The sequence below is a fragment of the Schistocerca americana genome, chromosome X, assembly GCF_021461395.2.
Source record: "Schistocerca americana isolate TAMUIC-IGC-003095 chromosome X, iqSchAmer2.1, whole genome shotgun sequence".
NCBI lineage: Eukaryota > Metazoa > Arthropoda > Insecta > Orthoptera > Acrididae > Schistocerca > Schistocerca americana.
In genome coordinates this window covers 255121983-255135105 of record NC_060130.1, presented here as the reverse complement: position 1 = coordinate 255135105, position 13123 = coordinate 255121983, and the positions used below count along the sequence as shown (strand labels likewise).

The 13123-nt window shown below is 40.4% G+C and overlaps 1 protein-coding gene across 1 annotated transcript in view; it reads right to left on the bottom strand.

Moving 5' to 3' along the window:
- The window catches only part of LOC124555947 (GTPase-activating Rap/Ran-GAP domain-like protein 3), a 694419-nt gene that overhangs the window by 161882 nt on the left and 519414 nt on the right, over positions 1 to 13123 (bottom strand). Inside the window, exons 9-10 of the mRNA XM_047129996.1 lie at positions 11748 to 11846; positions 619 to 722 (exon numbers count right to left, since the gene is read on the bottom strand). Coding sequence (XP_046985952.1) covers positions 619 to 722; positions 11748 to 11846 — 203 coding nt within the window. The remainder of the gene's footprint in view (positions 1 to 618; positions 723 to 11747; positions 11847 to 13123) is intronic.

Below are 13123 nucleotides of genomic sequence, written 5' to 3'. Positions count from 1 at the left end.
ACGGACAACGAGAGGAATGAGGAGGTTGGCACAGCAGGAGATAGACATAGCGAGGGGAGGGGGGCATGAGCAGAGACAGGGGAGAGGTAGAGATGGACAGAGAAATGAAAGAGGAGAAGATGGAGTGAGACAGGGGGAGGAAGACAAAGGCAGAGAGACGAGGGACGAAGAGATGAACAGACAGAGGGCGAAAAGGAAATGGACAGAGAAAGGTGAGAGGAGGAGAGATTGAGAGAGTGCGGGGGAGGGGGAGGGGGAGGAGGTGGACGAAGAAAGGGGGGAAGAGAAGATGGACAGAGAGAGGAGGAGCAGATTGACAGAGGTGGAGGAGGAGATGAACAAAGAAAGGGGCAGGAGGAGATAGACAGAGAGTGGGGGTGGAGAAGGTGAACAGAGAGACGGGGTGGAGGAGATTGACAGAGTGGGGATGAAGAAGGAGACGGATGGAGAGAGGGGGAAAGAGGAGATGGACTAACAGAAGATTAGAGTAAATATATACTTGGGCAACACAAGGTACTCAGCTAGTAGTGAGTAATTTTACATTACACAGTTATGAATTCAATGTACAGACTACAAATATTCATGGGACACTGAATAAAAGAAAAGCAGCGTACGTACCTGTTGTCTGTTTTCCTTAGAGTATGGCAACATTGTTGAAATGTGGAACATTATTTCGTGACCTTCATACATTGTGTAGATTGAGTACTTGCCAGTCATATCTCCTGTAAAAGTAGAAAAGCAGAGTAAATCATGAAGCCACAACGGAAATTTTGAATTTTGGTTATAGTTACTGGGATGAAGAGAGATGGAGGGAGGGGAGGGAGGGAGAGAGAGAGAGAGAGAGAGAGAGAGAGAGAGAGAGAGAGCTTGTCACCTCGACGGGTGGAATAGTTCGGCGTGTAACGTGACAATATGGTTGACAGCTGTTCTCGATGTAGCCAACATGGCATGGGGGCGGGAGGTCAGGTGGACAAGACGCGCAATTTCAGCAAGTTTCATCTCGACTAGATATTGGGTGCCCGACACGTGGCACACTTCATCTCCGATGTCAAAAGAGTGTTCAAGTAATAAAAAAGTAAAAATCAGTGTGTACAAGGACATGGGTCTCTCTAATCGTCAAATCGCCAAGAAGTTGTTTCGTTCAAGTACAGTGACTGATAATTTCGTTTGGTTGGGTGCACAATGTGGACAGAACGTAAAATATTTGCAAAGTGGAAAATTATCTGAAGCATCGCAACGGTTACTTTTGCACAAAGAAAGGGCCACAGACCGTCAGTCTTCTCAACCTGTTATGGTTGCCAGTAACTGCCAAACATCTAAGACAATTAGCGTCAAATGACAAACCTCTTGAATTCATGAAACGACTGCAGAAACCTGCTCTATCACTCATACATAAACAGGATAGACTGGAGTTTTCTGGAAAGCATACATCATGGACTTCAGAATGGGATAAATGGTTCAAATGGCTCTGGGCACTATGGTGCTTAGCTTCTGAGGTCATCAGTCCCCTAGAACTTAGAACTACTTAAACCTAACTAACCTAAGGGCATCACAGACATCCATGCCAGAGGCAGGATTCGAACCTGCGACCGTAGTGATCGTGCGGTTCCAGACTGTAGCGCCTAGAACCACTCGGCCACCCCGGCCGGCCTGAGAATGGGATAAAGTGATCTTCAGTGATGAGAAGAAGTTTAATTTAGATGGGCCAAATGGATTTCAATGTTATTGGCATTATCTGAGTATAGAGCAGCAGGTAAGAATGAGCAGAAATTTCGGTGGTGGAAGCGTTATGATTTGGTTAACCTTCTGCGCTAAAGGTAAATTACGCATTCCTTGGCTGAACACTAAAAAGAACTCTAACATCTACCCTGAGTTCCTAGAGACAGAACTGGTCAAAATTTATGATAACCTAGAGGACGAAAGTAGAATGAGATTTTCACTCTGCCGAGGAGTGCGCGCTGATATGAAACTTCCTGGCAGATTAAATCTGTGTGGCCGACCGAGACTCGAACTCGGGACTTTTGCCTTTCGCGGGCAAGTGCTCTTGCAAAGGTCCCGAGTTCAAGTCTCGGTCGGGCACACAGTTTTAATCTGCCAGGAAGTTTCTTAGAGGACGAAAGTCTAAAGTTTCAACAAGATAATGCATCTGTGGATGTTTCTGCTACAATTAAAAAGTGATTTGGCGATAAAGACGTCAATGACTGGACTGCTATTAGCCCGGATTTGAACTCAGTGGGCCAGCCGGTGTGGCCGTGCGGTTCTAGGCGCTTCAGTCTGGAACCATGTGACCGCTACAGTCGCAGGTTCGAATCCTGCCTCAGGCATGGATGTGTGTGATGTCCTTAGGTTAGTTAGGTTTAAGTCGTTCTAAGTTCTAGGGGACTGATGACCACAGCTGTTAAGTCCCATAGTGCTCAGAGCCATTTGAACCATTTTGAACTCAGTGGAATATCTTTGTGAGATATTTGCAAGGCGTGTTTGTTGAAACCGAAAGCAATTTGAGGCCGTATGTGAGCTGAAAAGAGCAATACGAGAAGAGTGGGCCACAATTTCACCGCAAGCACCACAAACCTTAACAAAATCAATGCCACAGAGAATTTTTGAGGTAGTAGGAAAGAACGGAGGATGGACAAAGTACTAACAATGCAATAACAAAACAGGACAGTCTGTGCCTTTATACAAATTTCCATCCAGGAAATGCAAATGCATCATTTTGTTACTCATTTTGTGAAGGAAACTACGTAATTCCGCGATGACTGTTTTGTCTTATGTGGATCTACTACTTTCATAATAAATTCGTTGCAAGTATGCATTGAAAATTTTACTTTTACTTTCGTAGGCAGCCTGCCTTTATACTGATTTCCATTACTGCAAATGAAATTCGCCAACAGGACGCTGGTTGAGCAGGTAGTGGAGATATTTTCATGTGAGGGATGTTTACATGTGATCGTATGGCGGTCCCTTAATATGTTTGACATATTCCCTCACCATCGAACGGTATTCAAACAAAGTGCTCAGTCATGTGTGTCCTCCTTTTATGCACGACAATCCGCACGACATCAGTATCTTCAAAAAGAAAGTGCACGAACTGTTTCTCTCGAATTTTATCAGAGTGTTTTGAGTTTTACTACACGAAAATAGGGTTTCTTGTGTAGCTTCCAAGGCCACTATTTTCAATAAGAAGTCGGTGGTCGTTGAGAGGTCATGCATGGGTCCCCAACGATTATGGTGTGTCGTGGTGACCATGCTGCCAACATCATCTGAGAGAAAGGGTACTAAGTAGGTCTTCTTTCTTCTTTTTCATGGGCTTTACCCTTATCTTCAAGGTGTCGGCATGTTAATTATTAGATTTGGCAAGGCTACAGGTGGAGGGTGGCTGGGTGCACTCCTTATTGCGATGCCTAAAACCGGTTCGCACTAGGGCTGCCGCTCGTCAAAACCCGCGGTAGCGGTGTGGTTTCCATGGAACCGCCGTCAGCGGCGCGGCACAGCAGTGTCTGCGTCGCTGTTTGCACATGTCGAACCGCTGCCGCGTGCCGCGCTCCAGGTCCGCGCCGCCATTCACAGAACTCGCTGAGCCTGACGTCAGATATGAAACCCCGGGCCACACGAACTTTCGCCGAACCTCTGGCGCGGACGCGGCGGCAGCTATGAAATACTTATCATCCGATTTCAAGGAAACTATTCGGTAGAAAAATTTGATTCTTGTGCATGTTACAGCCTGATATCTTCTCTCGATAAAGGACCGATTTCCTTTTCGTTATTCGTCGTGGTTACTTGCTGTATCGCATTTACGTAAACCATTACACGAAATTGTAATGAGTGTGCAGAGGTAAAAACGCATTGCGTGGACTTTGCGTACAGTTCATTTTAGGTAATACATTATTGCATATGAAATTTAGTCAACATATCGAAATTGTTTTTAAAGTTGAGTGCAGACCGATAGCTATCACCGTTCTCGAGATACTGAATGATATGTCGGCGGATGGGCTGTGCGGTGACCGCGCGCGGGTCGCTATCGATGCGACCGATACTTCGTCCTGCTCGTCGTAAACCATGTGGTTGTTTCAACCGCAAATTTCGTAAACGGTTCAAAAAATCGAAACGTGTTTCTTTGCAAATGAGAACTTGTAAAAAGTCATGTATTTCGGCTCATGATAAATATCCTAAATCTATTTAACTACCGAGATACGAAAGTAACTACAGTTAAAAAGAATGGATATATGAATTTTTTTAAATGGCGTTTAATGGCATGTGGAATGAGAAGTTAAACCGAAACTAATTTGCTGGTATTTCATAAGATGTAATTTGCTAAGTATCTACAGCAACTGTTTATTTCCTTTGGTAAGTAACAAACGTTTTTGTCTTGATTCAGTGTACTTTATTTGTTTAAGACGCGTTTCGTCTTTTACTTTAAGGCATCTTTGGTGAAATCTAGAATGATTCAGTTTTGTTTTGATATGTGAAATTTGCAGACTATAAAACAGTTCACATCTTTTTTTACGTGAATAACTAGTTACTTACAGTTAATCGAGTTTTTGGCGGACATCTGCGTTTCCCCTCACCTGGTCACATGCTGGAGGTTGAACTAAAACTTAGCTTATGGAACATAAGCACATTTTCATGTTTGCTCTTTTTTCTTCTGTCACTAGCTGTGGACATTTTACCGAAAACCCTTATTTACAGTCGAAACTACAGTGTGTTCACCTCATGTTCCTTCCTGTTTGGTTTGTTTATGTGCATGTTGTCAACCTAAGGAATTATATGCTGAAATCTTGTGTCCCTGTGTTTTATCGATGACACCTCCAGAGCTTCAAAGAATGTTTTAATTAAGATTGTCAAAACCTTTCTCTAAACATGCAAATGCTATAAATACAGTTTTGCAGTTCTTCAGCCTGTCTACTTAGCTAAGTGGTAGGATAAGTATTGCCTTGCATGTTCAGACATTTCACAGGAATCTAACATTGTGCTTATGATAGTTTGTATAACCCCTCTCCCTCTCCTCTCAACATATTCCTTCCACTTTCTAGCCTTCTCTTATTTACTTAGTACTGGCTTGCCAAATGAGTTCTTGACAGTTGCTTCTCCTTTGAGCAAAGTTTTCTTTCTTCTTTCTCATTTTCATTCACCTATGTTTTCCAAGTGCAAAATCGCGTTGTGATTTTGGTCTTTCTGTCAACGTCATATTTAGACATTTCTATTTCCCATGGCCTACTTTATTTGTTGCATTTTTATATTTTTCCCTTTTGTCAATTAAATTTAATATATCATGTTTTATCTAACGATTTCTACTGTACCTTTTTCCCGTTCACATACTGTGCTGCATTCACCACTTATTCTCTCAAAGATATCCATTCGTATTCTAGCGGATTCCTTCCTCTGTTTCAGTCAGTCGTTGCATTACGGTAACTTTAAGATTATCGAAAAACTGTGGCTCTTGACTTATTCAAGTTCCATCTCTTTAATTTGCTACCGTTTACTGCCTCTTTAGTTGTAATCTGCAGCTCGTAACCAATAAATTATTGTCGGTTTGCGTCTGCATCGGGAAATGTCTTACAATTTAAAATCTGGTTTCGAAAACTCTGTTCCAAATATATATCATTCTTTCATGATTCTTAAGAAATTTTTAGTTTTTGTCTCGCTTAACTATCTGAATAATCTCTTTTATCGTACATTGTTTCAATGTGTTAGGAGACAGTGAACAAATATGAACAGTAGTCATGAAATTTGTTTATGGTGAAATGAGAAAACATGAATAATGGAATATGTGAAAGAGTACATTGTACAGAACATGAAAAATTGGTATGTCTTCACCAAACTTCGTCTTTCCTTCATGTAGGTGTAAGATATAGTTAATCAAATGCGCCGGGCGTTTCAGTGGGTTCCGCCCCGTACCTCAGTGGCTGTCCGTCATTGGCTACCGCTAGCGTCTGCCGCTGCCAGATGGGAACGCCAATTCCGCGAGCCGCTGCGTCAAAGCGGAAAACCTTTGCCCCTGCCGTTGCCGCACGCCGCGCTGCTGCGCCGTAGTGGGAACCGGCCTTTAGGGGCTGTGGCGCTTCCCCGAATTCAGAGAGAGGCGTGCTAACACGCGCGGCTATCCGGCTGGTTCACGGTATTAGGTAGGCATCTCTAATTAAATTGCTCGTGGATTTATAAATACTTTGATAAGTATGTTAGTCTTCCTCTGCCACATTATACGTCACTGAAAGCAGTATAACGGTATTGAATTCAGTGAAAAATATTGACGATGTTGTAGCATACCAGGTTAAGAGCTCTCAAGTTGGCATGTATGTTATGACATACGTGATTGAATATATTCCGAATACGCACCTCAGTTGTTTACGACTTGTGAATACAATAATTATCTATTTTTGGCTATTTTGGTTAGAGAACACAGCAGCTGTGGCAGTTACACTGCAGGAAATACTGCAATCAGCCCCAAGTTTTTTTTTGGAATGTTTTTATTGTACCATCACGAGTTTCAGGCCTGCGTCCATCGTCAGATGCTAGCATTGACTTCATTGCAAGTTTTACATTTGTGTTCTAAAATATAATAAAGTTTTTGTGATCATACTTTAACAAAAGGTTTTAAATATGCGTCCTAAAATATAACAAACTTTTTTTGTCTACGTAATTTTACACTTATATATGCTCTATACATTATGCTTAATTCATGAAAGCCGGCCGCGGTTGTCTTGCGGTTCTAGGCGCTGCAGTCCGGAACCGTGGGACTGCTACGGTCGCAGGTTCAAATCCTGCCTCGGGCATGGATGTGTGTGATGTCCTTAGGTTAGTTTGGTTTAAGTAGTTCTAAGTTCTAGGAGACTGATGACTTAAGATGTTAAGTCCCATAGTGCTCAGAGGCAGGCATTTCATGAAAAGCCCTCCTTTACGGATTACGAGACAGAGTTTTGATTATCTTATACGGTCCATGCTCACCATTGAACTGAACTGAATACAAGATAGCGGATACATTTGTTTACGTCGGCTGCTGATTTGATGTGACAAAGAACGTGTTATGTGTACAGATATGACACGCAACCGGAGTTACTGCAAAAATACTTCTTCGTAATATAGATAATTTTATACAGTTATACATTTAACTATTTAGGTTTGAAGATGCTAGTAACGGCCAATGACGAATTTTCTCTCTGTCAGTTAATTGTTATTTTTATATAAAAAAAGGTTCAAATGGCTCTGAGCACTATGGGACTTAACTTCTAAAGTCATCAGTCCCCTAGAACTTAGAACTACTTAAACCTAACTAACCTAAGGACATCACACACATCCATGCCCGAGGCAAGATACGAACCTGTGACCGTAGCGGTCACGCGGTTCCAGACTGTAGCGCCTAGAACCGCACGTTATTTTTATCATTTCAGCTTATGAGAACTGCATGAAATTTTGGAGGTACCTTTTTTTTTAGTTCCAGTTGATCACTAAGATTGCAGTCAGGCTTATTGTGAAATGTGGTTGTTTATTTCTAATTCCTCTAACGAGTTCATTTGTACTCCTGTTTTGTAAAATGTAATACCTCTAAGTTTTCTTTGATGCTTATATCTTCGTGTTGAGCTAAGTAAGTAGCGAAAGTTGACGTATTTAGGTCTGGTATTTATAAACTAAATTGCTCTGTGTGCCCCAAATTTTACACTGGGCAAGCTGGCAGGAGTTTCAACGCACAGTACCGTGAACACATGGATGATCTCAGGCTAAAAACCTTAGTGAGTCAACATTCGCTGCTCACTTAGCCCAGTACGGAAACACCTCCAATATTTCATGCAGTTCCCATAAGTTGAAATGATAGTAAAAACAATTAACTGGCGGAAAGAAAATTTGCCATTGGCCATTACCAGAATCTTCAAACCTAAATAGTTAAATGTATAACTGCATAAAATTACGTGTTTGATGCCATATCGGTAAACATCGGTATACGTATCACTTTCTTCGGCACATCAAATCAGCGGCCGGTGTAAACAAGTGTGTCCGCCATCTTGTGTTTAGTTATGTTCAATGGTCAGCATGGATAGTAAAAGAAAATCAAATCTCTGTCTCGTAATATGTAAAGGAGGGCTTTTCGTGAAGTAAACACAATGTATAGAGCATATGTAATTGTAAAATTACGTAATCATGAAAACTTTGTTATACGGCGTGTTCAAAAAGTCTCTCCGCCGTACCGAATGATTGCTAGCCGCGCGTGCCGTATGATTGTTCGCCTGCCTGGGTTACTTCGCTTCAAGTGGACTCTCCCAATGTTCCACTGTTTCGTTTATCTCAGCCAGCGGCTGTAGTATCCTTGGTGTGTGTCGTTACGTGTTGACGTGAACGTTTAAGTTTAGTTCCTTTGTTCGTTTGTTTCGTTTTTGTCACTGTTAAAATGCTTACCATTGAAGAACGTGAGTTTTTAGTCGAACAAGTGTTCAAAGTTGGCGGTAAATACACACTTCCAGTTCGTCAAACATCTAATTCAGTTTGCCCGGAGAGAGCACTCCCACATCGCAATACTGTGCGACATTTGATTAACAAATTTCGAAGTACGGGTCCAGTGACAGATGTAACGAGAAGTGGTCGTCCTAGCGTTTTGTCTGAGGATAAACTACTCGATATTTCCGATAAAATGTCCACGAGTCCGAACAAGTCAGCAAGAAAACTCGGCCAGGAAATCGATGTTAGTGTCGGAACGGCCCATACAGCTGTAAGGAAAAAATTAGAACTTTTCCCATACAAAGTGACAGTCGTGCAAGAACTGAAAAATACTGATCGTGGCAAGAGACTGCATTATTATCAATGGTCCAAAAATTTCGTTCAACAAAATGGAAGGGATATTCTTAATGAAACGTTTTTTACTGATGAGGCATGGTTTCATTTATCCGGGTACACGAATTCGCAAAATTCTCGTATTTGGAGTACAGCAAATCCATTGTGTATTCATGAGGAACCATTTCATTCTGTGAAAATAGGAGTTTGGATTGCAATTTCTAGACGTCGAATTGTTGGTCCCATATTTTTCAACGAAACAATAAACGCACAACAATACTGCAGTGATATTCTGTACCCATTCATAGGAGAACTTGTGTTAAGTGAAATACTGTACGGTTATTTTCAACAAGATGGTGCAACCGCGCATACAGCTCGCGTTTCAATGTCACTGCTTGCTGATGCTTTTGATGATCGCATAATTTCACAGGGACTTTGGCCTCCACGATCTCCTGACCTAACACCACATGACTTTTTCTTCTGGGCTGCAGCGAAAGCAACTGTCTATAAAAACCATCCAAAATCCATCGATGAATTGAAAACTACAATATACACTTTCACTGCTTCTGTTACAGAAGAAATGTTACGGCTTGTGTTTGGAAACATGATTAGACGAATTGAATTGTGTATTCAACAACAGGGGGACACTTTCAACATTTAATGTGAAAATTTATAAGTAAAAATGAATATTCAATAAATTAATAACTTGTATTTCACTGAGTTTCGTTTCGGTATATTCACTGCGGCATACAACACGCGTGGCTAACAATCATACGGCACTGCGGAGAGACTTCGAACACCCCGTATTTTAGGACGCAAATGTAAAACTTGCATAGAATTCAACGCTATCATCTGACGATGGTCTCAGGCCCCAAACTAGTAGTGGTACAATAAAATCATTTTAAAAAATTTAAAAATCTTGTGCCTCGTTGCAGTACTTACCACGGTGCAATAATTATCTTTCAGCTTTCAAAAATATTAATTTAAAATTAATTTTATTACTTTATTGAGTTGAACAGCAATTGGTATTAATTTCTTCATGTCTGTTATATTCAGCAGCGTTATAAGGTTGGCAGTGTTTAAACTTTGAGCGTGTTTTCCTTCAGCGCAATTGTGTTATTTGCAACAGAATGCTTGCCGCGGCTAGATGTATGTGGAAATGCGCAGCTCTTTCGTATAACAGCAACATGTAACGTCTATAGGATTTCAGAAACTGTTTTATGTAGCAGGATATCAACAGTGCCGATAGGTAGCCGGCACGGTAGCTCAGCGTGTACGGTCAGATGGCTAGCTGCCCTCTGTAATAAAAAAACTGAGTTAATGGATCAACAACGAACTGAAACGGGTGTCTTTCGACGTCCGCCCAGAGCAGATACAAGGACCGAAAACGAACAAAATGAGATAAAAAAAATAAAATTGGGTGAAGTGACCGTACACGTAACTCTCGTCCATCGACGTCGTAAAATCTAAAATATGAATTGTCATAATGGCGATTGTGTGCTGTAAGGCTCTCTAAGTGAAACGTTCGGAAGAACTTGTTGAATAATGTACAATGCTTACTGATAAGATATCAGTGTTAAATGCAGACAGTGTTGCAACTGAAACGCTATCATTTGTTGTGTGACTGATATGGGCGTTGTGGATGATACGACAGTGAACTGTGGCTTAAAACTGCAATAATCACCAGTAATTTTATCAAATGGCAGCGTAGCAAACTTAGAGTAACTCTTCCATGCAAATTTTCATGTAGTATTAGGTTTGTAAGTCAGAGATAACGAATGGACACAGAATTTATTGGCAGGAAGGTTGGTTTCGTCACAGTATAGAGTTATTTGTAGAAAGGTCGATAATCAATTTCCGTGACAGTGTTTATCTTTATTTTTGGGTTTTGTTTTGTCACTGTTGGGATCCATAATATCTTACTACTTACGTTTTGCATTTTTGCACACACATGTATGTTCATAAGGAAATATGTATATTCGCTCGTGTGAAAATTAGCAATCTCGTGTTTGATTTAATTTCACGACTGAACTTTTATGTACAGGTTCTCAAGAAGTTTTGCAGTGGCTATACGTAACAGGAAGTTCTTTGTCGACGTTCGCTTGCTTCTTTTCTCGTTCAGCATCGGCCCCATCGCTATACTTCAATTCGAGCAGTTGCACGTCCATCATGTCTTGTGAATATAGTTGTATAACTAAACCCACTTCACCACACAGTGGTAGATCTTTCACTAGACAATATATTCAGGCCGCTAAAGGACTGCTATTTCTCTCAATTTCTACTAATTATGGTTTGTTTGAATCCCGATGATTATCTAGCTATGTCTGGTGTAGAGTGTGTATAAACTCATTGGTATAGTATACAACGGTTATTAGAATCAGCCTAATCTCATTGGTACGTGATAATTTCTGTTTTATCTAGAACACATTCTAAATAATGAATTAGAAAGTTATACAATTCCTTTACTCTGATGACCAAACTCCTACTAATGTCTACGAGAATTACTGCGGATTTTTCTGAAGTCTATTCTCTAGTTGTTTGCTTGATTTATTGAGTCACTTCTCAGAGCCAGTAGTGTTATCCTCTTAGATGAACAAGTGCAGCAGTCAAGTGAAAGATCTAAGCTGCCTTACCGGCATAAATGCAGCTTGAAAGTAATTATAGATTGTACCATTTGAACCAGTGACAACTAAAAAAAAAATGGTTCAAATTGCTCTTAGCACTATGGGACTTCACGTCTGAGGTCATCAGTCCCCTAGAACTTAGAACTACTTAAACCTAACTAACCTAAGGACATCACATACATCCAGGCAGAATACATACAGGCAGGACTCGAACCTGCGACCGTAGCAGTCGCGCGGTTCCGGACTGAAGTGCATAGAACTGTTCGGCCACCGCGGCCGGCGACAACCAAACGTTTATTACTAATTTTCTTGAAAATCACAGCTGTTTGAATTATTCTACAAAGCAATGTTAATTTTAAAACACACCTTTAACATCCAGACCACCACGATATTTGTCCCATCCACGGAGGCGAACCTGGTCTCCGAGAAGATTTATGAATCTGTTGAAATCGTCACTTCCAAATTCTGGAACAGAAGAGAGCCATGAATAAATGAATAAATACATGTTCCCTGCGGGGACTTCGCTTGTATGAAAGGCAGTAAGCAACATAAAATAAGTATAATTTTAGACAATTCTTATTGTGCCAAACACAAAATTCCCTTTTACATAATTCCAAAGTCTTAATTCTCTAGTGAACATTAAACAGATTTAATTACCAATATTTCTCCACAATGTTAGGTACTTGCGTCAGGAAACTTATTTCTTGATTTCGAGCCCAGCCCCACTTTTAGGCAGTAGTGAACAATTATATCTTAAATTGGACCGTGGAGGAAAGAATAGGCTAATTGAGACTTGGAGAATACGTAGACTTTATACTTGTTTCTAACAAGATTTCCAGCTGAAGCATTTTAAAGTTAATCACAAGGTAGCGGTAAAAGCTACTCCCATTCTCTTATGAAGCATTTTCAATCAACTTCCGTCGATCTGACAAACTAATTAATTGCATTGAGCAAAAGTGAGATTCAGAATTTGGCTACATGAGGCGGCTGCCTTGGACCTACAACATTGACCGTAAACTAGGAAGGTAGCACGTACACTGAAGCACTTGTTTGTATAAATTAATACAAATAAGCTAAAAAATATGTCACCTGGTAAGAATATATTTGTGAAGTAAAATACAATAATTTATGTATTTGGCTCAATCCTTGTATCCACACGTCATAAATTGTCAATAGTATTTTAAATATTGATAAACAACGTATGGACTGCACGAACTGTACATGTGGTAGATTATATTCGTTTTTAAGGAAATTTCGATTCAACGTGAATTGGTTTCATTGTGTTGACGAATTACGTTTAGATAATTTCATGAAAAGTGAAGTGGCCAACTAGCTTACGACTGAGCCAAACCAAGGAAGCAATATCTTACAGTAAATGTTATCGTCTTATCTGAGGGAAAAAAAGCAGGAAACAAAATATACAACTACAGTAATATTTAAGATTCGAAACGGAGAAATTGAAATCTGAAAAGTTAAAGGAATGTGTTTATAAAATTAATGGAATTTTCCATCTGTATTTGGCAGAACACAGATAATACTCACGAAGATCATCAGACTTTTCCTTATTTTCTCACAAAGTCGTTTACATCTTCTCAGACCATCCTCATGTGAAAACAGTCACATCCTCACATAACCAAAGCATACAATTCATGTAAGTGGCAGTTATATGAAGACGAGACACACGGAAAAATAAGTAAACTGTTTATTATTTTAAAAGTAATTACCGGAACTGTTAATAAATT